The following is a 27,797-nucleotide window of genomic DNA, read 5'->3' on the forward strand; positions in this document are numbered from 1 at the left end:
TTTGACACCCTCCTCAGACCTTGACCTAGTGTCTCTGCTAACTACAGGCCCCAAGGGCACATTCTAAAAGAATAGCTGCCTGCTGTGCAGTGGTGGCACACGCCTTTAATCCCAGCACTTGGGACATAGAGGCAGGCATTTCTGAGTTGAAGGCCAGCCTGGTCTACAGAGTGAGTTCCAGGACAGCCAGGGCTACAGAGAAACCCTGTAAGGGAAAACCAAAAAAAAACAAAAAAGTAGCTACACTCCTTGCTGAAGAGCCGGGGGTTTCTCACCACCAGGGTAAAAAGGAAGAGATGAAAGAGGGCAGCTTCTGGGGCTGGAGAGTTGGCTCAGGGATAAAAGCACTAACTGCCAGAGGTCCAGAGTTCTATTCCCAGCAACCACAGAGTGGCTCACAACCATCTGTAATGGGATCCCATGCACTCTTCTAGTGTGTGTCTGAAGACAGCAGCAGTGTACTCTTAAAAAAGAAAAAAAAAAAAAAAAGAAGACAGCTTCTTAAGCGCTCCCTTCCCATTTCTCACCCCCCAAACCAGGATGCACCAGCTCATTATAAAAAAGTAATAAGAACATCACAGAAATTAAGCTGCACAGGCCAGGCATGGTGGAGCATGCTTTCAATCCCAACATTTGGGAGGTGGAGGCAGGTGGATCAGGAATTCAAGGTCAGTGGCTACAAATTTGATAGAAGAGACCCTACCTCAAGCCGGGCGTGGTAGCACACGCCTTTAATCCCAGCACTCGGGAGGGAGAGGCAGGCGGATTTCTGAGTTCGAGGCCAGCCTACTCTACAGAGTAAGTTCTAGGACAGGCAGGGCTATACAGAGAAACCCTGTCTCAAAAAAACAAAAAAAGAGACCCTATCTCAAAAACAAACAAAAAAACAAAAAGGGAAGACCAAAACCAACAGAACCAAACAAAAAAAGCTGCCTCTCAGTCTTAAGTAGACAGGCTTTAAACTCATCTCCTGAGTTAGCCCATCAGAGAATCACCAGCCTGTTGTTAAGAGAGCTTAAATGTCACAACTCTGCAGGACTAGAATAGCTATCACCTAGCTGCTGGGGTTTTATGCCACTGGCTTGTTTGTTTGCCTGAGGCTGGCCTTGAACTTCCTGTATAGCTTGTCCCTCCTCTACCTCCCAAAGGCAGCACATACCATGGGTGTACACCTCCACACATGTGTTTTCTATAAAGATACTTTACAGACAGTATCTTACAGCCACTGTGCCGGAGTCATACTGCTTAGCCCCTTTTACAGCTAGGTAAACTGAGGCTTTGACTCGCTAGTCAATGGCAGAGCCAGGTGTCAGTGACCAGGGGTGCCTGACACATGCTCATGCACTTGGAATAATCTGGAAGCTCTCAGAAGTAGAGATTCCTAGGGCTCAGCATGACCCAAGACAAACCTTAAAAATATTTATTTATGCATTCATACACTCATTCATCCATTCACTCATTTTGCGCGCATGAGACACAGACAGACAGACAGACACAGAAGGTGTATGTGTGTCATCAGGCAACTAGCAAGAGTTCTCTCCTCTACCATGTGGGTTCTAAGCATCAAATTCAGGTTGCTAAGATACGGTGACACTCCTTTCCTGTTGATCGATCCATCTCACTTTTGACACAAGGCTGTGCTTTGTACCTCAGTCAGGGTAGGGAGCTTTGACCTTAGAATGGAACCCGGATTGCTCTTGCTACCTTTAACAAGTTTCCCAGGCGAAGTTGATGGCCCCAGGCTAAGGACTGGCCTTCATTAGACTACCCTGCCTCTCTAGGAAGTTGACAGAGCCCCAAGCAGAGGAAACAATGAACTGCTCCACCATAGATTTTATTCACTTAGTTTCTCTCAATTGCTCAAGTATGACACAGGAAGTTCTCCTGCCTTTGACTGAATAGCCTGGCCTTTTCAGAGTCATACACATCACAGCCAGAAGACCCCAGACTCATCATCAGGCGTCCCATACCTAATCTGCTCAAATGCAGAGGAAGAGGAACGAAGCAAAAACACAGATGACAAAGGACCTGGGTCACTTCCTCTCACAACCTGCACCCACCCTGTGACATCCTCAGAGGGCATGGTGGCCGCCCTGCACTCGGGAGGCAGAGGCAGGCAGCTCTCTGAGTTCAAGGCTAGCCTGGTCTACAGAGCAAGTTCCGGGACAGCCACACAGAGAAACTGTGTCTCAACCCCGATGCCCAAAACGGGTGAGAGTAATAAGGAGAAGGCTTCAACAGCTGTCTTGCCAGGGGAGTAGCTGTGTCTCAATCTCCTCTTTGGGTCTTTTCCTTGGAAAAGATACCAGGCAAGCTCATGGCTTGAAGTCTCTGTCTGGTGAGCAGAAGTTTCAGCTCAGTAATAGGGCCACAGTCAGAGACTGGGCTTCAAACAAGCAGAGCCTTGCTCCCCGGGTCACAAACAGGAACCCCCCCCCCCCATCCCACCACCTAGCTATAAAAGCCAGCAGGCAGAGTGCAGACAGATCAAAACAAGTCCAATGTCACTCGTGGAAACAGCCAATTTGGGGGGGTGACGAATGGGGATCAGTGACATCCTGGAGTTAAAGGACATCCCACCAGAAGGGACCCCTCAGCACCTAATCAGTTCCAGAAATGGGCTTTGTTCTCCCGAAGGGAGGTGGGAGATCAAAGCACATCTTGCCATTCACCCTTGAGCATTAATTACTCGTAGGGTAACCGGACCCAGGGCAGACCCTGCTCCCTTGCCTAGCATCCTGGTGGCCTTGGTGAGCACCTTTGATCTTCCAACCCCGAAGGCATCAAACTGGAAGGGAGCTGGACTGCAAACCTGGGAACCCAGAGACCTGGTGTGGCCCAGGCAGCCAAGTCAGTCAGCCATCCCTTCCTTTCCTGTTAACTTTTTAACCCCAATGCTCAAGTGTGGCGCTGCGCTCCTTCTGCTTCCCTCCACCACACTTCACTGGGTTCTCACAGAAAGGCCTGACAGAAAAAAGACAGGCTCATAAACGGTGTGGCCTGAGGCACGTGGTGCGCCTCTCTGAACTGGTCACCTCCGAGCACCCATCGGGCTTGGCTTTTGTGGGCAGAGACACACAAAAGACCAAAACATATACATATATATATATATATGCTTAATTAATAATTATTGGCCCTGTGTGTTGATCCGGGCACTTGGGAGACTTTAGCAGAGTCTTACTTTGTTATTGAAAGTCCCAATAACATGACCCCAAGCCCAGCCAGCCGCTCAGGTCACTGTCTATAATAGTTTGTGGACTGACACATAGACCATGTTCTATAACCCTTCCTACCAAGTGGGGCGGATCTCAGTTTTTGCTATCCTAGGCTTTGGGAAATTCAATAATAGCCCCAAATAATGGATGCCCTTTCCCCCCCAAGCAATCCCATATTTAGAAATAGACTTTTGGGTAAATAATCAAACAATGGGAAAAGAAACACCAGGAAAAGCGCCACTGGACAGAGAAACAAGATGAGCCACAGATGTACTTCAAGTTTCCCCCTCTGGTACCAGAGACTGAACCTGGACCTCACTATCACTAAGCCATATCTGCAGCTGATTTTTGCTTGGTTTAAGTCAGAGCCCTATGTATCCCAGGCTAGCCCCAAATGTGCTATGTGACAGAGGCTGGCCTCAAATCCTTAATCCTCCTGCCTCAACCATCCAAATGCTGAGATAATAGGTTTATATCACCGTAGCTGGTTGAAAGGATCGCTCTGCAGCATGGGCCTTTAATCCTGACTAGGCAGGGGGACTGAGGCAGGAAAACCTCTCTGGGTTGATCAAGGCCAGGACACACCCACACAGAGAATTTATTTGTTCTTCATAGGATATCCAAATTTTACTGGGCATTTCTTTTTTTTGTATAAGCAGGAGGCACTAGTTAAAATAATATGAACATTAATAAGGTAGCTTCCATTTTTCCTGTGCTGTCTCTGAAACCAGCTGTATATTTTACACATACAAGTCATGTTTCAAATGGCTGTCCCTGTTGACAGTGCCTATAGGTTTACAAGGTTCTTCTGAGCGTCATTTATAATACAAGAAAAAAAAAGGGTCAAAAAATTGGCAAAACACCCACTGGGGCTAATTCATAACAATATTTTCTTAGAGAAGGAAGCAAGGATGTTGTATATGCCAAGCAGAAGTTCCACCATTCAGCCATACCCTGAGCTCAGATAATTCTGTCTTTCTTTTTTTTTGGCTTGCATTTGGCGATCCAGCAGAGCCTTTCTGCCAAATGTTCTGCCACTGAGCTAAATCTCCAGTGTTTCATTTACTGAGATAGAGCCTTAGCTGTAGAGCCTTAGCTGGCCTTGAACTAACCATGTAGCGCAGGCTTGGTTTAAACTCTACTTCCTCTTGCCTCAATCCCTTGAGTGCTCGGAGTATGTGTGAAAAGGAGCAGCGACAATGGCAAGCATCTAGAGCAGTAGTCAAACACGACCCTTTCACAGAGGACCATGCTATATAACAGATATTTACATTATGATTCATAACGGTAGCAAAATTACAATCAGGGAGTAGCAATGAAAATAAATTTAGGGTTGGGGCTCACTGTGACATGGGGAACTGTATTCAAGGGTCATAGTGTTAGGAAGGCTGAGCGCCACTGATTTAGACGGTGCAGAGTACAGGCACACGGTTCTGAAGGCTTTGTATTCATAAAAATCACACTGGGGGGTGAGGGTGGGGGCTGGGGAGCACCGGCTGCTCTTCCAATGGTCATGAGTTCAATTTCCGTGACTTGTGCATCTAAACGCTGAAGCCAGGTGCAGGTGGAAGGCAGACGCAGAAGACACGTGAATGCTTGCATGGTGCCTAGACATCTGCCTGCCCCTTATCTACTAACCCTTCTCCGGAGCCCCAGCTTAGACATTTTTATGTTAAATGCCTATTAGTTTTATGAAAAGAAATCACACTGAGAGGAAGAGAAAGTCTAAGAAAGGCAGGAAATTTGAGACAGAGGGAGCCTCACTCCCCTTGTTCCCAAGTGGCCTCTACCTGTGTCCACTGCTTGCAGTTTGCATAGCTGCTAAGACCAAGTTCTTTGAAAAGGAAAGCAATTGCAGTGAACATTTCCTTCAAACAAGTCATGCCAAGCAGGGTGCCCTCGGCAGGAGCCGAGGAGCCGGGGTGGAGCAGCTCCCGTCCTCAAGGATTCCCCTACCCCCACCCTCAAAGGATAGGCAGAAGGCAGCTGGGACTGGGAGCAAGGTGGGCCTTACCTTTGCAGTTTTCTTTGGCCAGCTGACCACAGGAACCCCGGTGATGGCCAGGCTGGGGTCATCATCCACATGCTCTTTCAGTACATTCTATGGCCAAACAGAGGATCCATATTAACTGAGGGTGAAGGAAAGATCCCTAAAGGAGGCTAAACTAAACCCTTGAAGAATTGCAAGCTCAGCCATTGGTGGTGCACACCTTTAATCCCGGCACTTGGGAGGCAGAGGCAGGCTGATTTCTGACTCACAGGCCAGCCTGGTCTACATAGTGAGTTCCAGGACAGCCAGGGCTACCCAGAGAAACCCTATCGCAAAAAGCGGGGGGGGGGGGGGGGGGGTAGGGGGTTGGAGGGGGAAGAGAAGAAAAAAGAAAACAAAAACAAGCCCCCCCCCCACTATGTCACCTAAAATTCCTATGGACTTACAACATACAACATCCATCCCTCTTCCCAAAAACGTTTTTGAGACCAGATTTCACTTTGTAGCTCTGGCTTGCCTAGAACCTACAGAGATCCAGGCATGTAGCACATTGCCCTGAATTTACCAGACACGTACCATCCTGTACCCAAGGTGACACCAAACACTTGTCCGGAGTATCACAGACTCTCTCTCTCACACACACTTTCTATCTGTAGCGTATGCTCACGTATCCTGTCCTCAGAGAACTGGGAAGTCAGAGGAGGGCACTGGGTAACCTCCTCTCTCTCTCTCTCTCCACCTCAGTCCTTTGGGACAGAATCTCTAAATGAAAAACACACAGCTTGTGGTTTTGAGGCTAGGCGAGCCCAAGAGCACCTCCCGTCCCCGCCCACTGGAGTGTTGGGATTACAGGCATGCGCAGAACCAAGGCCAGCTTTACAATGGGGTGCTAGGATCTCATGCTTGGAAAGCAAATATTCTTTTATTTTATTTTTTGTTGTTTTGGTTTTGTCGAGACAGGATTTCTCTGTGTAGCCCTGGCTGTCCTGGAACTCACTCTGTAGACCAGGCTGGCCTCGACTCAAAAACCTGCCTGCCTCTGCCTTCCGAGTGCTGAGTGCTGGGATTAAAGGCCTGTGCCACCACGCTCAGCTCAGGTGGTGGTTCTAATGTACGCCTAATATTCTCAGTAATCGAGAGGCAGGGGCAGGCAGATAAAATTGAGTTCATCATGTGCAAACACTGGCCAACCAAGAAAAAAAAAAAAAAAGTCCTGAGGAGGACATTAAATGTAATGTTGTATCAGGAACAAGATTCTGAAAGACAAAAGGTAAATATTGCAGAAATCTGAAGAAATAACAAAATTTTAGTTTTAATAATTGTGCCAAATGTATTATACTAAGATGTTAACATACTTGAGCTGTTTTATTTTTCTGAATTTTCCATAAACCTAAAATTTTTCTTGCTGGGTGAAAGGGAAAATGCCTTTGATCCCAGCATTTGGGAGGCAGACAAAATGAGCTCTGGACAAGTTCAAGGTCAGCCTGATCTACATAAGGGATTTTAGCCAGATTTAGTGAGGTCCTCCCTCAACAAATAAATAACCATGCATAAAAAAAGAGAAAGCAAGCAAGCAAGCAAGCCTGGAATGCGGCGGCACACTCCTTTAATCCCAGCACTTGGGAGGCAGAGGCAGGCGGATTTCTGAATTCAAGGCCACCCTGGTCTACAAAGTGAGTTCCAGGATAGCCAGGGCTACACAGAGAAACCCTATATCTAAAGGGTTTCTAGCCCCACCCCCCCAAAAGAAGAAAATCTAAAAAAATAAGATATTAATAAAATTGCTTTCTTTTTTTTTTTTTTTTTGGTTTTTTTGAGACAGGGTTTCTCTGTGTAGCCCTGGCTGTCCTGGCACTCACTTTGTAGACCAGGCTGGCCTCGAACTCAGAAATCCGCCTGCCTCTGCCTCCCGAGTGCTGGGATTAAAGGCGTGCGCCACCACGCCCGGCTTAAAATTGCTTTCTTATTTAAAGACATGGCTATGTAGATCTAGCTGGCCTTGAACTCAGAAATCTACTTGCTCCTGTATATTATTATTATTATTATTATTTCCTTTTTGGTTTTTCAAAACAAAGTTTCTGGCTGTCTTGGAACTCTGTAGACCAGGCTGATCTCAAACTCACAGAGATCCACTTGCCTCCGCCTCACAAGTGGTGGAATTAAAGACATGCGCCACCACACCCAGCTCCTTTATTTTTTAATTAAACACATAAGCTTTAAATTTTTCCCAAGATGCCCTTGTATCCCAAATCTCCTGTACTAAACAATGCCAAGTTCCCTTCTGTGTATAGCATTCGATGGCCACTAGGGGGCACAATGGCACCTGTCTTCCTGGGGTGTATTTTCATTTGTAAAGGCGAAATTTAGGGGAGGCTGGTAGCCTAGTGCGAGATTTTTGTCTCAGAAAAAAATGTTCCGGAGGGAATGATGTTACAAGATTCCTTAGGCTCTGCCTGAATTGACACATTCTCGGGGACGGTGGAGCACACAAACAGAATGAAGGTTGTGTGTCCTCAGTGTTCCAGCCCCCTAAGGACCACACCATGTAAGCAGGTGGCTCTCGCCAGCCCAGAGCAAGCTTCCTGCCCCCACCCGGGTCTTGCTGCTGGAAACTGCCCCACGTATGACCTACCAAAGGAACCTTGCCTCCCCATCATGCCAACTTCTCTCCAAGAATTTAATTTGTTAACAAGAGCTTTGGCCTCCATTGCTCCCCAGGGTGGGGTGTTAATCACTGGAGCCCCTAGTCTATGCCGTGACTAAAAATACCAGCACTAAGAAGGCAGTGCCTGGCATCAGGATTGGAGCTCCAACAGTGGGGTTCATGAGGGGGCTGTAACAAGGCCAGAACTGCTGTTCTGGGGAACACCAGGTGACAGTTTATTTGGGTCTCGGAACCCCTCCCTCCATTCCTATCTGCACCTGGAAAAAAAAAAAAAAACAAACCACTTCATCTGTAGTAGATTGCATTACAGTCCTCCCCATAAAACTGTGTTTAAGTCTTTTTTTTTTTAAGATTTATTTATTTATTATATGTAAGTACACTGTAGCTGTCTTCAGACACATCAGAAGAGGGCATTAGATCTCTTTAAAGATGGTTGTGAGCCACCATGTGGTTGCTGGGATTTGAACTCAGGACCTTTGGAAGAGCAGTCAGTGCTCTTAACCACTGAGCCATCTCTCCAGCCCTGTGTTTAAGTCTTAACTCTTAACTTCCAATACATGCAAACGGAAACTTCTAATCTTATGTGGGTAAGAGGTCTCTACAAAGTAAGGTGAATCCTAGATCCTGTGGCTACCTGGACATCTGTTGCTGAGTCCTTCCCCCAGGCTCCTGAGGTTACATAGGCAGGGGACACAAGATTCTGTGATCACACTGGAAGCCAGTCAGCCCCCTGGACACTTACTTCCTGCCTTACAGCTCCCCTCGGAGGAGAAGACTCCTTTGAAGTAGGCAAGAAGGTTTTACAAAGTCAACAGAGCTGGAGGGGGAGACTCTGTGACCCAGCACAAGCAACATGCCCAAGAAGATCCTGGGCCCAACTCTAAGCGAGAGAGAGAGAGAGAGAGAGAGAGAGAGAGAGAGAGAGAGAGAGAGACAGAGAGACAGAGAGACAGAGAGACAGAGAGACAGAGACAGAGAGAGACAGACAGAGACAGAGACAGAGACAGAAATCTAGATTGTACATCTCTCCCTATCTTGAAAACACCAGAAATGAGGATCTTTAGAAGCAGGTGGGTGCCAGGGTGGAGAATGCTAAATCCTCAACAGAAGAAGAAAAAAAAAAAAAAAGGCTCTGCCCAATCCGGCAGTGGTGGCACACACCTTTAATCCCAGCACTTGGGAGGCAGAGGCAGGTGGATTTCTGAGTTCGAGGCCAGCCTGGTCTACAGAGTGAGTTCCAGGACAGCCAGGGATACACAGAGAATTCCTGTCTCAAAAAACAACAACAAAAGGTTCTACCCATTCCTTACAACATGGCTTCTCTAGCTCTCAGACCAGACGGGAAACAAAACTGTCTTCACCCTAAGGTGTCTGAAATAATAACATCAGCCCTAGTTTACAGAGAACTTCAGCCCTGCTGGGCTTTACATGTGTCAGCCGTGACAATGTATCACACCTTCTCCTATTTTTACCATGTCCCCAAAAAGTCAGCTACATAATGGACTGTGCAGGGACTGTTTGACCTGACTCCACAACTGTCCTTAAAGCCAAGCGACATCTGTTTGGACAGTGGACTCTTAATTTAGAATTGACATCCACAGCCCACTCCGAATTTAGGACTTTCTTCTCTCTCATGCTTGGAGCGCGATGCCAGAATAATACAACTGATCTCTAGGCTGCTGAGAAAGAAACACTTGGCCCAGCACGTTAGTTCGTGCAGATAATCCTGACACTGGAGAGGCTGAGACAATACTGCCACAGGATTAGGACCAGATCGAGCTCCATATAAGCCTGGGCTGGAGAGCGAGACTGTATCCAAAGAGTGAGGAAGTAGGGGTGAAGGGTGGGGGTAGGGGTGGGTGGAATAAAGATGTAAAGGGAGGGAAGGAAAGAGGGAGGGAGCTGGGAGGGAAAGAGGTAAGAAGGGAAAGTCTTTTTAAAACAAGAAATGTGTCTTTCAGCCCCACAGCTGTGTAGCCCCCATAATTCCCATTGGCCCCACAATTCGACTGCAGCCCCACAATTCCATGCACACGGATATGATCGTTTTCTATACCATGATGAGGTGAGGCTAGCCAGAAGAGTATGGACTCAGGCCAAGGGGGCGAGGCATAGAGTAGTTAATGATGGCTGGGCTGCACTTCGCCCAATCGTGGAAGCACCTTGCAGAGGGTCATCTGATGAAGTCATCCACCTACACTCTTGGTCATCCCTGCCCACCTGCCAAAGCCCTCCACAGCCCTGCCACATACGGGGCTATACTCTAGTCCCTTAGAACTGATCTGAGGACCGCAGTCATCCTCAAATACTTATACGCCCCTCTATCCTCTCTACCCAGAGCCACGACTCTCTCAGTTCTAGCTGAGAGCAGGGATGTTTCTAGGAGAGACGCCTTGCTAGCCAATCCCAGCTTACAATGATTTACTTCATCCCATGATTGTTGCTAATCAGTGTGTCCCCAAAATTCATGTGCAGTGAGAGCCCCAGGCTGTGTCCTGAGGACAGTTTGTATACATTTAATCAAGTTGACCTGAGTTTCCGCTGGATTCATCTGTGCCTGAATTAAATGGCTGGTGTCACTCATGGACAATATAGGTGGATGGGGTGTGGGGAGGGAGAGAAAGAGAGAGAGAGAGAGAGAGAGAGACAGCACACACCATTATGATCTATCTTAACCATGGCTTCAGGTGGGAGGGATATAACAAGGACTGCAAGCTGCCACAAGAAGAGGGAGGAGCCAAGGGCAGGCACTTCCTAGAGCCTTAGGCATAGGAATAACTCTGTAAACATCATGCTTTCAGACTCAGCAGTCTCTTGGTCCCAGAAAACAACTGAACCCATGGTGCTCTGAGACTGCAGTCCTAAGAAACTAATGCAGATGGTAACCACTCCCTAAAGAACAGATGAGAGCTGGAGAGAGAGAGGCTGACCCAAGCCAATGTCAGTGTTCCTCAAAAATACGTCCACGACACCCTGCCATCCTTGTGCTTAGCTCTTCCTTTTTAAAAAGGGTCCAGCCAGGTAGTCGTGGTACACGCCTTTAATCCCAGCACTCGGGAGGCAGAGGCAGAGGCAAGTGGATTTCTGAGTTAGAGGCCAGCCTGGTCTACAGAGTGAGTTCCAGGACAGCCAGGGCTACACAGAGAAACCCTGTCTCGAAAAAAATGAAAAGACCAAAAAAAAAAAGAAAAAAGAAAAACTAATAGTTGTTATTGTATCTATTTATCTTGCTTCTACTACGTGGGTTCCAGGGACTGAACTCAGGTTGTGAGGCTTGGTGGCAGGCACCTTTACCCGCTGAGCCATCTTGCCAGACCCCATTTCAGGTTTTTTTCTCTCTCTTTTTTGAAAGGTTTGCTTACTCATTTTATGTTTTTATGCATGTGTGCCTTTGTGAGTTTATATGGCTCATGTGTACACAGAAACCTGAGAGGGAGAGGAGAAGAGTTAGTTTCAGGAATGAAAAGTCACAAGATTCTTTCTTTTTCTTTTTTTTTCTTTTTCTTTTTTTGTTTTTTTGAGACAGGGTTTCTCTGTGTAGCCCTGCCTGTCCTGGACCTCACTCTGTAGACCAGGATGGCCTCGAACTCAGAAATCTGCCTGCCTCTGCCTCCCAAGTGCTAGGATTAAGGGCGTGTGCCACCACGCCGGCAGATTGTTACTTTCTAGAAGAATTACGGATACCATGTAGTTTTCTATGAGAGCAAACCCTTGTCCTCAGTTTAAAAAAAACAAAACAAACATTTGGTTTAAAAATGTATTATGTGTATTTCTTAAAGGTCAGAGGCTAGGTCAATCATTCAAGTCCATTCTCTTCCTCTACCACGTGTGTTCGAGGATTGGATTCAGGTCATCAGACTTCACACAAATGCCTCTATTTCCTGAGCTATTTACCTAACCAAGGTCTTGTTTTATTTTATTTTATTTTATTTTATTTTACTGAGACAGAGTCCCTCTGTGTAGCCCTTGCTGCCTGCCCTAGAACTCACTCTTTAGACCAGGCTGGTCTCAAATTCAGAGATCCTGCCTGCCTCTGCCTCCAGCGTGCTGGGATTAAAGGGGTGTGCCACCACCATCCGAAGAAGACTTTATTTTTAATTGAATGTCCATTGTGTCTGCATGTTGCTAATGCATGTAAGTCAAGGAGCCCTCGGGGGCCAGGAGAGGGCACTGTCCTCTGGAGCTACATTTACAGGTGATTGTGAGTCTCCTAAGGTTGGTGGCCTGCAACTCAACTCTGGTCCTTTATAAAAAGCCTGAAGAGCTCTTAACCAAGCCCCACCCACATCACTTCTTAATGAAGTACCCAAGTATTTCAGAGTGACCAAGAAACTTCAGAAGGATCTGGTCCCTAGAAGAATGAAGCCCACCATGTCCAATATCTGTTTCGTTTTGGGCTTCTTGAGACAGCATCTCACTATGCAGTCTTGGCTGGCCTTGAACTCCTAGAGATTCGCCTGCCTCTGCCTCACTAGTGTTGGGAAATTTCATTTCATTTGTAAAACTTCATTTTACAAAGCCCCAGAAAATAATAAGCAGGATGGCCTGCCCAGTACGACATGGCAAGCAGTTGAGAACCTAAGTCAAATTTGAACTCAAGGACCTGGATTTCCCGGTCCTGCTATCAAAATAAGTGTATTTCAAGAGGGGCGTGTCCCGTCAGCTAGCAGCATTCCTTCACAATATGCAGAGTGCCCAGGTTCAGTTACCCGGCACTATATGAACTGAACACAGTGCCACACGCCTGCATTTCGATGCTCAGGAAAGTAGAAGCAGAAGGACGGCAAGTTTGGAGGTCATCCTGGTCTACAAAACCATTCGGGAGCTATCCTAGCCCAAGAGAGAGGAGATGTCTCAAAAAACGAAAGTAAATACTGGTGCCTCTGTAGACACCCAGTATTCCGTTTCTGAGGCTCTCCACAGACTCTGATCTCTTTTTTCACCATCCCAGTGAATAAGGTAAAATCTAAATAGAAAACTCAGCCAGGTAACCACAGCAGTACAGGTCTCAGGGCATGGGATGAGCCTCAACATAGAGGTACAGGATTCTGCTTTCTACCTATGCCTGGGATTCAACAGGCTTTCTCACCAGCAGGCAAATCCAGCCTCAGAGGGCAACGGATACAAGAGGGAAGGAGTTTGCTCTTCTACCTAGACAGAAACCTGGCCTGGAGCCAGGGGTGCTTCCTGGAAACACACAACACACGTGGCACATGGAGGCTCTTAAAGTGAAGAACATTCCGCACGTTTAACCTAGAGGTGGAGGCAGGAGCAGGTGGATCTCTGAGTTCCAAGAAACTCAGAACTTTGGAGAGGTTTGTTCCAAAGCAAACATTTAGAAAGGAATTGACTAAAAATTTCACTTTACAGGCTCTTGGCAGTGGTGGTCACACGCCTTGAATTCCAGCACTTGGGAGGCAGAGGCAGGAGGATTTCTGAGTTCGAGGCCAGCCGGGTCCACAGAGTGAATTCCAGGACAGCCAGGGCTTCACAGAGAAACCTTGAGGGGGGGTGGTGGTGGCCACAGGACAGAATCCTCATGTTACAACTACAAAAATACCCAGTAGAAATGGGACGTGGGGAAGATGGAGGAGGACCTGCAGTGTGTGTGTTACCCTGCGTTCATCTGGTTTCACACACAACAAAATCAAATTAGTATGTTAAGTACTCCTGGACTAGTGAGATTTGTCCAATGGTTCCCTATACCGTAACTGTTAGGCCACTTGACCCAAACTCCAATACTTTCACATACTCCCAACCCTCACCAGTCCACAACCCACAACCTTGCCCAAGTCCCTGAGCCCCTGCAAGGCCACCACAATGCTGCCTAGCTCAACTACCAATTCCCAAGGAAGAAACTTGAGTTCCGTTTTTTAACACCAGCAGACTGCAAACTGTACTGCCCTAATCAGACCCCGGAGCTGCAAACTGAGAGGTCTCATGACTTAGCCAAGCTATAAGAAGCAGTTCTGCACGGTAGGGTGCCTAGCCTGCTCTGTAGCATCCCTCCTGGATTCTTATCCCAGCTCTACCTGGCCCTCAGGGCTTGATTTCTAATTAGAGAATGCAGATACAGTTGAGATCATGGCGACCGCTCAACCTTAGGTTGCCATAGTCGACGACTCTAAGTTTGGTCACCAGGAAGTGTGACCAGCTCACGAGCACAGACTCGTGCCCTAGGAAATCAACCCAGAAGGGGAATCCTTTGCACCAAGAGATAGAGAAGTCTGTCTGCCAAACCCAACAGAACATTGTTACAACACACGCTAAACCTTCTGGGATTGGAGGGGGAGCCTTGAGATCCTAAAAGGATCATCAAAGAAATTGGTGTCACCTCAGGGCAAGCCTCCACCTAGCTAAGTGGTCCCAGACTCCACAATCCAGATAAGCTTTCTTAGACGGAGTACCAGCCCAGCACCTGGACCAAGCCCAGAGTATCTACCCCTACGCCCAACCCAGCCATGGCCCCTGCCCACCTTTACACCTTCCAGGAGGGCCTGGGGGTCCTCGATTCCCTCAGGGACACACTTCTTATTCTCCGGAAGGGACTCTAGCTTTTCAACTAGGGCTTTCAAGCCCTTCAGTTCAAATTCAGTAAGGTGAGTCCACTTGGTAGAAACCTCGGTGGCTGGGGAGCCCGTGGGCGTCTTGGGATCGTCCGTGGGCATCGAGGTGGACTTGACACTTTCCTCTGACTCATTGGACAACGTCCTCTTGAGGAACCGGATGGCAGGGGCTTTAGGCTTCTTCCCTGTGCTGTCCTGGTCTTCGGATGGGGTGCTGGTGGGTGAGGTGGGGTCATCAGTGGGTGGCTTGGGTGTTTTATCTGCACCATCCCCTTCCTCCTCCTTGTCCTCTTCCTCCTCCTCCTCCTGTGGCTGCTGCTCGCAGGACTCCTCCTCCATGTCCAGCCAGGAGTCGGATGAAAAGCCGTCTACACTGGCTTTTCTTGGAGCATCTATAGGGAAGATCGTAAGATATAATTATGATCACTTAACCAACACAGGAAGCTCTGTAGTTTCCACTCATTTTTATGCAAAGAGCAAGGATCTGGTCCAGGCCTCCTGGCCTGTAGAAAAGACAAGAACCAGCCATACACAGGTTCAAATCCCCAGCTCTACTTTTCCCAGGTCAGTGTGCCCACCACACAGGTTGCTTTGCCGTGCAGTGTGCCTGGCATTTTATCCTATATATACAACTCAGTCAAGGGCAGAGATAAATAGATGGCTCAGTGGTTAAGTATAATCATTGTTCTTGTAGAGTACCTAGGTTTGGTTCCCAACACTCACACGGCAGCCCACGCCATCTGTAACTCCACTTCCATGGAATCTGATGCTCTCTTCTGGCCTTCACAGTGGTATCTATCTGTCTGTCTGTCTGTCTATCTATCTATCTACACTCAGTTACATACACATAAATAAATAAATATTTAAAAAAAAAAAAACAAATTAGTCAAGGGCTGGCACGATGGTTTAGTGGGTAAAGGCACTTGCTGCCAAGCCTGACAACCCTAGATCAATTCCTGGCCCTGACACAGGAGGAGAAGTTAAGACTCCTGAAAGCTTCCTTCCCACCTGCTGGCCCACAAAAACCCTCCCTAAAACAAAAGCAAAGATGAAAGTTGAAGGATACACTTCTTTTGAAAATCATGTTCTAAGATGATGGTTATACACACCTGGGAATAGGCTAAAAATAAAAGGCACAGAAGTGTCTCCCTGGTATGCACAAAGCCCTGGGTTCAATTCCCAGTGCAATATCAACACATATGATACCTGACACTTCAGCGCTGCGGAGATGCAGGCAGAAGGATGAAGACTTTGATGCTAGTCTGGCTACACAGAGACTTCTAGTCTAGCCTGGACTAAATAGCAAGGCTGTACCCCCAAACAAACAAACAAACACCAAAGATTCTAGGCCAACAATATAGGTATATATTATTGCCTAGCCCAAACCCCCAAACCCCAAAATAAAACAAAAGACAAGACCAAGGGAAAGAAAAGGAAAGACTAGCAGGAAGAGATATAAAAATTAAGAGATCACAGAAGAAACTGCACACACTGTGAACGAGAGATAGATCCATCTCATCTTTGTATCTTGTGATAGTACCATATGACATCAGTCAATGTTCCCCCAGACATTGAAGGGGTAATGTCCCACACTGAAGGAAGAATGCCTGGTTCTTACAAATTGATCAGGAATTCCTGTCAAGCCAGACGCAATTTCGTAGTAGGCATTTATAAATCCAGGGTTGATATTGTTGTCCCTCTAAATCCCAACAGCAGGGCAGGTACGGCAGTTGACAGCCTAAGCCTTTTTCCTGCCTCTACCACAGACCCCTTCTCTCTCAAGTCTGTGTTGCCAGCCCCGCCCACCCCCTCCCTTCTGGGTAAAGCTGTCCTGGCACTAGCTGTGTGTTCTTGCTCCTCTGGGGACAAAACCCCAGAGGAACAAGAACCTGGATCCTTTGTTCTGTGGGATGGCCCTGTTTTAGCAAGTACGGTGGTGACAAACTTCTCCATGCACAGTCAAGGGAGGGGGTGACAACCCTGTTTCTTCTGAGGGTCACAAGCTCCTTTTCTTGGCTTCTGTGTTCTAGGTTGGAGGCTCACAAGCCAGGGTATTTCCTGAGAGGCCTAATGTCCAGGATTCTGGCTCTAAAGAATCCCAGGAGACCCAGGACTATTCCCAGACTCTTCACCAGCTAAGCAGCTGGCTCTGCCTGAGCTACACAAAGGCTACTCACCAATAAGCATTAATTCTCTCTGGTATTCCTGAGTGAGGTAGGAGCGCTGGGTCACACAGTACACGTATCTCTCCAAGACATACCAGCACATCTCATAGTAGAAGGGGTAACGGAACTTGGGCTGAACCTGAAAGCAGAGAGCAAGCCGGCAAGAGGTCAGTTTCCAGGAGCTGCGGGGAGATGTACGGGCGGGCGGTTTAGGTTCCCTCTAGAAGAGCTCACCCGTCTTAGCGAGGGCACACATGGCAAAAGGGGCAAACAGGAGGTGTCACTGGCAGGGAGGCGAGAGAGGCCTAGGGGGGTAAAGCGCTAGCAGCATGCATGGATGAGACGGAGCACGCCCAGGGGAAGGCATCACTATCTTGGACCCTGAGCTACCCACCCTGGAGGGTGGAAAAGCAGTTCTCCCCTGACCTGCTGCCAGCACTGTAAATGATTGCAAATGAGAGCCCTGCCTGATCCCAGCTGCCACAGACATGGGCTCTGCTGTCTTTCCCACCCCCCCCTTGGAAACCATAAATCCATTCCCAATCCCTATCCTTCGGCAGACAAGCTATATTGTACATCCTCCTGAATCTTGGGAGGAAGGCCAGGAGGGGAAGACCACTTCCAACGGTGTTGCAGTCTTGCCTGCCTTCCAAGGGAAAGGGCCTCCAGGGTGTTCACAGAGTCCGCTATCCACATCCGCCTACAATACCTGCCTGGGGTTATACTATGGGCTCCAAAGGACACAATTCTCCAGTGAGACCAACATCTTGCCACATGAGGGCTGGGAGGAGGGGTACCCTGGGGTCCCACGGCAGAGCGAATATAGAGGGTCCACTTGGCTGTTTCTTACAAGTGAGAGATAGTACATAGACCAACTGTAAAATGTGAGGCCCTGGAGTGAATTTTGATGGGCGGCAGCAGTGCGGGCTCTGCACAGGGACTGGCAAAGAAAGAAAGAAAAGAGCTGGAGAGGTGGCTCAGCGGTTAAGAGCACTGACTACCCTTCCAAAGGTCCTGAGTTAAATTCCCAGCAACCACATGGTGGCTCACAACCATTCATAATGAGATCTGATGCTCTCTTCTGGTGTGTCTGAAGACAGCGTCAGTGTACTCACATACATGAAATAAACAAATCTTTAAAAAAAGAAAAACAATTAAGAAAAAAGAAAGATAAGAGGAATACCCCCACAAATGGCATCAGCATGGAGGACCCTTCTGGAACCTACACCCTTAAAGGACATGGAAGCAGTAAGGCCTAGGAAGGTGAGCTCATGGCCCACTGTGGGGTGCGCTCCTCCTCCAAACACTCACCACGGGACTACGCAGAGTTCTCAGTTTCCAAAGGTATCTGTGAAGGTCAGAGCTCGCTGGCTCCTGACCTCTCTCATCCTTCAGCGAGCACCCCCTAGCCCCAAGTACCCCTTCTATGCTGACAGCATTACATTTCCCTGGCACCTTTTCAGCAACATCAAATACGAACCGACCAGATTCCTGGGCGACCTTAAATGTGTTTTCCCTGTATTCTCTAAGCGCCCAGCTGGAAAAGACCTCCCCACCCGTCTTCCCATCCTCAGGTACCTCAGCTAACCTCTTGGCTCTCGACCCCTTTTCCCCACAGGTTCCGAGACCTCCTCCTGCCGACTGATTTCCCTGCTGTGGTGGATGGGGTGTTGAGGAATGAGATCATGGTCGCCGCATGCTTTTCAGCTCCTTGAGGGGATGCACGGAGGAGGGGGCATATGCTAGCGTTTTCCTTGGCTCCAGCTACTTTCTGAGAAGCCCAGTTTCAGGGTGACTGATCGAGATTGAGGTAGACCTTGACTTCCTAGGATGAAAGGTTTGAGGGGAGGGGCTCAGCCCTGTCCCTATTCTTGAGATGTGTCAAAGGATTTTGAAACAAATTGCCAATCCCTAAAATTGCAAGCGGAGGAACCCAGAGCCCTGAATTCACACCTCCCAACGGTAGATGGGATGTATCAAACACACTTCCAACTCTTCGCTTTCCAAAAAAAAAAAAAATTGAGACTGTGCACGCCACTGTGCTGTTGATGGGCACTGTGACACCAGAGAATCCTTCTGGGGGGGGGGATTTATTTCAGGAGAGGAAGGCAAATCTCCCCTCTTTGTTGCTGAACCCAAGGGAAACTAATTGGGTGAAAACAAATACAAAAGAAATAATTCGACTTGGTTTAGTTTTTTGGTTTTTGTTTTTAGGTGGGGGGGGGGGGGAGTAATTTACTTTTCTTTTTTTTTTTCCAAGAGAGGACCGCAGGAAAAATTTTTTTGCAAAAAATAAACTTACAAACAGGTTGTCGCCTTCTACCCTTCGCCTTCAAAAGGTTCCAGCCACATGCCTGGGAACATTAAACACACAATTGCTCAATATTATTTGGCGACAAACCTGGAGCCTCATCAAGTAGAGTTGTTAAGCCAACCTCCATCCAACACAAAGGGCAAGGTAGTCGCAAAGAAGGCCCTGTGCCCAGCCTAGAGGACATGTCGTTCATCAACAGTGGGTCTCAAGGGTCCAACTGGAGTTCCAAAGGCCCATTTAAGTGGCACCTGCCTGGCCTAAGTCATTCATTCCTCAGAGGCATGAGTCACCCAAGAGTTAAGCAGCCTCTAGAGGAAGAGCTGAAGAGACAGACCCCCGTGCTCCCGTAATGCCCAGGTCTTAAAAAATTAGGATGCAAGGGTGGGCGGAGGGATCTTAAACTTTGTTGTTCTCCTGGAAAAAAAAAATCAATGGGGAAAATAAAAGTCCAATGGCGGGAGGGAGGGGAAGGGAGAGGTAAATAATTGGCAAGGTTTCCAAACAGAGTCACTGGCTGCAAAGGGAGGGGACGCAAGGGGTTGCGGGCATTACCTTTTCTGGGAAAGCTGATTTCACTAGAGCCATTAAGGAAAGAAAAGATAAAGCATGAGACAGCAGTTTGATGAACGAGCGAGCGAGTGAGCGATCATCTGGACCATTCTTCCTACCCTGGGTAGCTAAGTGGAGCTAAAAGGGTGTCACGGTGGTGGTGACGCTGTTAAGACAAGCTCGCGGCAGTCCATTCTGGTCCCGCTCTATCACACTTTTCTTCAGAGCGGGAGATTTGGTGTTCTGTTTCCCCGGAGGCCTGAACCTGCTTGCCCTGCCTTCTAAGGGAGGGGCCCTCATGATTCTGCAGAGTAAGTGCCACCTATCCTGTGGCCCAGAAAAAAATGAAACTATTTCCTATGTGGGGGAGACGTTTGGGGTTTTAGGTCTAGATAGCCCATCCTGCCGCCACCTAGAGCTACAAAGGCAAATACCTTTCCTAAGGTCAAACCCACATGAAGGGTGAGGGACTCATACACTGCCTTTTCTCTGGCCAACCTCCTTCGTTTGTTCCCATGTCTCAGAACGCTCTGGGACAAACTATTTTTAAATGCCCATAGTTCTCTTAGAGGAGCTGATAGGGATGGGGAGAATTGAGCTGTATCAAGCTGACAGAGAGTCCTGGCATTTTTATCAGACTTCCAGGACTCCCTCCAGGGCCCTTTGTCTGCTTTTGGCTCCCAAGACATAAACAACTGGGCCTTGCAGCCAAGCCCCTCTCCAAAGACCAGAAATCAAAGCAGATTAAAATGCCTGCTGGTGCCTTCAGCCCAGCTGCCCGCCTCCCAGCCATCCCTCCCCCAGCCCTCCAGCCAACAACCTGCTTCAGAGAAGGCAGATGGGATCCCCCTTAGAGACTAAGGACCAAGGGCCCTTGCAGGGAGGAAACTGATGTGCATCTTGAAGGGGTGAGACACTTCACCAGTGCAAACAGCACCATGCCCTGGGAGAGTTGGGGGCGGGTCTATTACCATGACTTCTGCCTTGAGTGACACCAGTTTGGGGGGGGGGGGGAAGACTAGGCTCCTCTCCTGGGAATTATGGACTATGTTAGGGGAGGTGAGTAGATGGGGGAAGGAGCAGATGCACTTAGATACACAATCATATTCCCATGGGAGGGGACAGCTACCCAGAAAGTTGCCTAAGTCTTGAGAAGTCCCAGTCTGATTATGGCTTTCAGGAACTGCCTGGAAAGCCTGGGCCTGACCTCTCCTCTAGAGTGCTGGGTTTCCATCCACACCTGCTGGTCTGCTGCTCACAAACTGGGCTGGTTTTCAGGGCTGGCCAAAGAACAGTTGGCTGGAGCCCAGAGCGCATTCGACTCCGACGGAAAAGTGACTATTTGTGCTCAAATAGTGACTTTTCTCCTGCACGTGTTACAGATCTGGCCGGTGTGGACCTTCTTAGATGGGTGACCAGGGGAAGGGGGAAGAAGTCTATGAAATGGGGAGTCTGCATAGGATCTTGGCCCAGGACAATGTAGAGCTGGGTATCCCAAGTCCGTAAATCCACAAACACCCTGGGCATCCTAAACACCTCCTGCTTAGACTCCGGTGTATCTTTAGACTCCAGTGTATCAATCCATGAAAACAGAGACCTGAAGACAAGACCAGAAAGATACATTCTGACAAGAGTGGTGTGAGGTATTTCTTTACAGAGGCCAAGCGTGCCAACACTTCTTCAGGGTCAAAAAGCTACCTCTGGGGGCATCAGTTAAGAACAATGACTGCTCTTCCAGAGGTCCTGAGTTCAATTCCCAGCAGCCATATGGTAGCTCTCAACCATCTGGAATGGGCATCTAATGCCCTCTTCTGGTGTGTCTGAAGACAGCTACAGTGTTACTCACATAGATAAAATAATTTTTTTAAAAAGCTTCATCTGAGGCAAATCCCCAGGAGAAATGACTTGTGGTTTGTCCATGCCATAGAGTTCTATTCAATTATGAGATGGGCTGGCAATGGCTACCCAGCGATATACCTTGAAAACACCATGCTGAGTGAAAGAATCCAGATATGAAAGGTCACATATTACATGATTCCATTCTTAGCAAACTGGCAAATTCACTGAGACTGAAGGTTCTATCGGGGCTGTCACGAGTTGGAGAAAGAGGAAAAGAACAATGACTGCTAATGGGTATGGGGGTTCCTTGGTGTGTAGACGGGGTACGTGAAATGTGTTAGAACTAAATGGCCACACACTAAAAATACAGAATAGTACCAGGTAGTGGTGGCGCACGCCTTTAATCCCAGCACTCGGGAGGCAGAGGCAGGCGGATCTGAGTTTGAGGCCAGCTTGGTCTACAGAGTAAGTTCCAGGACAGCCAGGCTATACAGAGAAAAACCCTGTCTCGAAAAAAAAAAATTTTAAAAAATAAATAAAATAAAACAGAATTGTACATCTCAAATGGCAAAGTTTTACGGCATGTGAGTTATAGCTAAATTCAAAGACAAAAAAAAAAGCTATGATGCCATAAGTTCTTTTTATTCCAGGGCTTCAGTTCCTCACCCTTGAACCTGTCTCAAATGCCTGGTGACATGGGGTCAGGGCACGTCACTGGGAAGAGGGTGGCCAAGCCCTAGCTAACCATCAAAGATAACTCAGGGAAAACTCCAGAACAAAAGGCACCGTCGACCCTCATATTTTGGGAGAGATTTCGTAGCCGAGAAAGCGTGACCTGAGTTGGCAGTGAGGATGGGCACGGGGAAGCCGTGGCCCCAGAGCTCAGAAACAGGATGAGAGACCCGGATACCGGCTTCCTCTACGACAGACTTCAGTTTCCCAAGGAAACGCTTAGGAGAGATGTGATCTTGGACCAACCTGGGCCTTTTGCAAAGCCTCCCTACGCCCTGCAAACTACAGCAACCAGAACAACACAAAGTGCCACACACTTTCTTTCTAGATTAGCAAAGAGAAGAAAGGTTGGGGCGTTCCCATTTCCTGCTGTTCTCTCAGGATACACAAACACAGACACTTGTTCAGGTACAGATATATAAACAGTGGCTCCATAAAGGGTTGGTTTTGTTTTTGTTTTTTTTGTCTTTTTAATGAGGAAACATATCTCAGACTGGTCCCAACCTATGTAGCCGTGGCTGGCTTTGAACTTCTGATCCTCCTGCCTCTACTTCCCAAGTGCTGAGGTTACAGACACGTACAATCAGGATGCCCAACCTTTTCCACTGAGAATTCTGTCTGCCTACGCCTGAACTTGAACAGAAACTCCAGGGATTGGGGACGGGTTCTTGGGGACGGTCTGACAGCTCACTGCAGAGACAGAACTAAGGCCCAGCCTGAGACCGGGGGCAGGAGTGGGAGGGAACTGAAGAGCGCGGAGAAAGGCCCGGGAAAGAAGGTGCCTCTTACCCGGGTCCTGTCCTCGATCTCATAGATCCGCAGCTGCATGGGCACGTTGAAGCTATGCAGGATGTTCCCGCCGAACACCAGAGAGTCCACGGGCGTATAAACTGCATGGATCCAACCTGAGTGGGAAGGGCAGAGGGAGGGTGAGCCCTGGCTCCTCTCACAAGATTGGAGGGAGGGAAAAGATGGAACACAGGAGGGCACAGGGGACACAGATGTGCAAGGACATGTGACGCAGACACCAAGGCTCCCAGTCAGCCCGAGGGATGCAGCCAGCAACCCCTAGAGACCCCAAGCTAACTCAAGGCAGGTGCTGGGATGTGGCAGGCAAGTGCCTGTCTTGAAGACCTCAATGATCAAACCTTCCGACTGGGACTTGGCTGGAGCCAGGAACAGATGGCCCTGGTCCCAGCATCATGCTGAGCCAGAAGGCAGGAGGTCCCTCCTGGGCTGTACATCTAGCTCTCCTCAGCCTTTTCTTAGTCACTCCTTGGAACACTGGTCCCTGTGGGGCTCATATGGGACAGCTTGGAGGAATGACTATGGAACCTAGGTACATCGAGTTTGCATGAAATCCTGCCAGGCCCATTTCCAAGTTCTCTCCTTAGTCACAGGATGCTTGTATCTCATCCCAGCTTCCCTCACCCATTTTCCTCATGTACTAAGTGCAGTCTGTGGCAAGTATCCCTTCTGCACAATGCACTTTTTTTTTTTTTTTTTTTTTTCAAGACAGGGTTTCTCTGTGTAGCCCTGGCTGTCCTGGAACTCACTCTGTAGACCAGGCTGGCCTGCAACTCAGAAATCTGCCTGCCTCTCGAGTGCTGGGATTAAAGGCATGTGCCACCACTGCCCAGCACGATGCAATTTCTTAACCAGGGCTACACTTGTGACCTTCCCAAGTTACTCTCTAAGGGCTTTCCAGGCCTCGGTTTATTAATTCTTATAGAAGCCATCTCTTGGCAACTACAATTTACAGGTGAATTCAGGTGTGTTCAAATGAAATCACCTGTAAGTATTTTGAACCCCAAAAGTTAGCCTCAGCCTCGTTTGTCGAGACTTTAATCAACAACATCATACCTCCATTTGTGAATGGCCACAACTGCCAGTGTAGAAAACACTAATGTGGTCCCTGGATCTGGAGCTAGAGGGCATACATAGAGCTTTATTGTAACTCCATTTGACAGGTTCTCAAAGGCTAAGAGTCCCTAGTTGCTGGCGGTGGTAGTGCACACCTTTAGTCTCAGCAGAGGCAGGCAGATCTCTAAGTTTGTAAACCAGCCTGGTTTACACAGTGAATTCCAGGACAGTAGTGGCTACACAGAGAAACCATGCCTCAAACACACACACACACACACACACACACACACACACACACACACGTCCCTTGCTGGATGAAGGAGCAGCTAGCTGGCAAGCAAAACAGCAGTTTCCAATAGCTCTGCATTGCCCCAGAGTTCCTGGGAACAGGCCTGGGAACACACCAGGAAGCAAGGGAGAAATATACTGAGACACAGGGACAGGGCAGTGGTGAGGGAAGCAGGGGGAAAAGTCAAGAGTGGGAGACAGAAAAGAGTCAGCAGAGGGGTGTGAGCAAACAGGCACAGATATGAGACCCTTTCACTCAAAAGAACATTCTGGAACCCAACCTAACTGCCTGCTGGGCCCAAGCCCAAACAGTTCCAGCTCTTTCCCAGGTGAGTTGAGACATCAGTTCAGGATCTACAGCAGCTGCAGGGAACAGAGCCACCACATGGGTCTTCTACTGTTACCAGTACCACGGTGATCGTGACTGAAACACTTCCTTAGGCTGGACTGAGGGTGCCGGACCCTCGAGATCCTGTCCCTACACTTCACATGGCCACCTGTCATGGTTTGAATATGCTTGGCCCAGGAAGTGGCACTATTCGGAGGTGTGGCCTTGTTGGAGTAGGTGTGTCACTGTGGGTGTGGGCTTTAAGAAACCTTGTCCTAGCTGCTTGGAAGTTGATCTTCCACTAGCAGCCTTCAGATGAAGATGTAGAACTCCCAGCTTCTCCTGCACCATGCTTGACTGGATGCTACCATGTTCCCACCTTGATGATAATGAATGGGACCTCTGAACCTGTAAGCCAGCCCAGATTAAATATTGTCCTTATAAGAGCTGCCTTAACACCCTAACTAAGACACCACCCTTCCCTCTACCCAAGCCTGAGCTTAGGGAACTTGGTTCCAGACTCCCCCCCTAGGAAAACATCCCTGTTCTGGCTATGTGTGCCCACTTGAAGACTCTTACCTTCCTCTCGGGGAACCTGGTAAGCAAGAACTCAATGGTTACAAGCAGTCACCATTGACATCTGTTTGGAGAAGGACAGCGTCCACCTTAATAGGTAGATTAAGCCAGACTCTCCTGCAGGCAGACATGGTGGCTCACCAGACTTACGTCCATCACCTTGGTGTGTGAACAGAGTGTAAACAGAAGACAGATGCCACTCTGAGCAGGCAGGGGATCTGTATACCGGCTGTTCAAGGGACGCTTCTACCAACCTTCCATCCCCTTCTGGGGTATCACAGGTGGATCAGGCAGACGGCCTTGGATTTAAATGGCTGCTGAGTTCCTCTCCAGCCCCGCTTACCTTTGTTTCCCAGCCTCAATGATGCCCTTAGGAAAACACAGGAAGGGAAACCCTGCTTTCAAAACCCCATCTCTCCCCATTCTCCTGAGGATGGCTCATTCAGAACAAATATTCTGGGAAGCCTGGAACTGCTGTCCCGGGTTATAACGGGGCAGGAGAGGCCAGCATCTGCCATCAGCAATAGAAAGGCAATAAGCGGCTTATATTCAGGCCAAGCAACCAGGGACGGATGTGGACATGGACGGAACATAGTGACCCACAAACCCCACCGGCTGGGTGATTTCTGGGACCCGAGGGGTCCAGGAACAACAGAGTCACATGGAGTCTCATCCACAACTCCAGTGCTCAGAATGCAGACCACAAGCCCCTTGGCACATCTGCTTTCCTTTCTGCAGTTGCTGTAGAGATGACCTCACGAATTCCATGAGCGCCCTGCCCCCCACCCCCTGGCCGCTGGGGCTGCTGACTGGCCAACTATAAGCTGCATTGGACCCAAGGGTGCGGTAAGCTTGTTCTACCTCACGTTACAAAATGGGAGATGTTACCTGAGTCTCTGAATTACTCGCCTCCTCACAGCATATGGAGATAGATACACAAGCCAGGCCCCAATATTACCTGGTCCCAAAGCGCCAAAGCTCGGCAATAATTGCCAAATTTCCCGTGCCTCCGGCACCCTCTGAATTTCACTCACTTCACATGCTACCCTGTTCTATACCCATTTTATAGTGGGTGGACCACCAAAGGCCCAATCACGTTATACTGTCAAGAGCTCAGATTCACCTTACTGACTTGCTAGCCTCACCAGGTAGTTCATGTCTCTCATTTCTATTTATTTATTTTTTTTAAAGACGGGAGTCACACTGGATAACACTGGCTTGCCTATAACATCTATGTAGACTGGCATGGCTTTGAACCCACAGAGCTCCATCTGATTCTGCCTCTAAGTGCTGAGATTAAAGATGTGTGTCACCACACCCAGCAAAATTGTTTCTTGGCACAGATAACACTTGGCAGCCCAGAGTAGCCGCCTCTTGGCTTAGGAGAAAGTGGTTCCCACATGATGGCTCTTATTCCAAGACAAGGGTAGGGAAGACATTAAGAGCAGCACAAGTCTCTTGGCTCCAAAATCCTCAGGCATTGCCACTCTCAGGCATACCTCACAAGGTCCCCATAGGGGACTAAACACCATAATTGCCACCTGGACGGAAACACTACCAAGAGGGAGGAAGTGTGTTCTATATTCCCTTAGCCCATCCCTCATTGTCCCAGACCAGTGTGGCTCTAAGAATGTTTGCTGAAGTGCTTTTATCACAGAACTTGGGAGGTGAGGGTAGGAAGATCAGGGGTTCAAAGTCATCCTCCACTATAACCAGCTTGGAGCCAGCCTGGACCATCTTCAATGATCTCCCTCTTCCTTGGAGCTTTCCTGGCCTGTCAAGGGATGGGGACTGGAAAGAAACCAGCCTCCAACTCCTGTGCATGGCTCCTCTGTACTCAGACACACAAGAAACGGTGGTGCACACGGAACTACTCCAACCCGCTAGCATCCAACGAGCTCTCAAAGAATGGGACAGAAGCAGGACACTTGGGGCTGAAGGCAGCAGAACACATGTCCAAAGTTGCGAGGCTGTGTTTGAAGTGTCATAGTTTATTTGGTAGAGCACTTACCCAGGGGATGAAACCCTGGAATCATTTCTCAGTAAAGGCAGGTAGACAGGCAGACAGGCAGAGACACACGATCACACACAATCACACACAATCACACACACACACACACACACACACACACACACACACACGAACATACACAGAGAAAGACAAACTCACTGGGGAGGCTGGTCATTATGATGTATGTCTCTGGTCCAAACATTTAAAATGGGGGGGTGGTGGTGGATATCATGAGTTCTAGCCCACCCTGGGCTATATATCAAATCTCTGTCTCAAGCTAGCTATGACGCCACATGCCTGTCATCCCAGCACTTTGGAAGTAGAGGCGAGAAGAGCAGGAGTTTTGAGACCTTGCTCAGCTACACAGTGAAATCAAAGGCAACCTAGGCTACCTCAGACCATGCCTAGCGTATTCACACCTAGGTTCTCTGGGACAAAATTTAAATCTTGGGGTCCGCAAGATGGCTCCACAGGTACCTGCCCCCAAAGACGATGACCTGGGTTTGATCCCTAGGGACCCACCTGGTGGAAGCAGAGAACCAATTCCCACAAGCTATCCTGTGGCCTCCATACTCAACCTCCTAACAGTTGCATAAAAACACATACAGAAATAAAATAAAATTCCTATCTTTTAATGTTGCCTGGCAGCAACATATTAAAAAAGAGAGAGAAATGTAGGTTGATTTTCAGATGTGT

General features: G+C 48.4%; 1 protein-coding gene across 5 annotated transcripts in view; it reads right to left on the reverse strand.

The window, feature by feature from the left end:
- Kdm2b (lysine demethylase 2B) overlaps positions 1–27,797 on the reverse strand; it is a 118,560-nt gene that overhangs the window by 46,684 nt on the left and 44,079 nt on the right. For all 5 annotated transcript variants that reach the window (XM_029477473.2, XM_021162211.3, XM_021162212.3 and 2 more), the window contains 4 exons: positions 22,825–22,940; positions 16,614–16,740; positions 14,347–14,828; positions 5,230–5,316 (listed from right to left, as the gene is read on the reverse strand). In XM_029477473.2, the coding sequence (XP_029333333.1) occupies positions 5,230–5,316; positions 14,347–14,828; positions 16,614–16,740; positions 22,825–22,940 (812 nt within the window). The remainder of the gene's footprint in view (positions 1–5,229; positions 5,317–14,346; positions 14,829–16,613; positions 16,741–22,824; positions 22,941–27,797) is intronic.

The sequence above is a fragment of the Mus caroli genome, unplaced genomic scaffold (genome assembly GCF_978045245.1).
Source record: "Mus caroli unplaced genomic scaffold, Mus_caroli_1 scaffold_4, whole genome shotgun sequence".
Taxonomy (NCBI): Eukaryota; Metazoa; Chordata; class Mammalia; order Rodentia; family Muridae; genus Mus; species Mus caroli.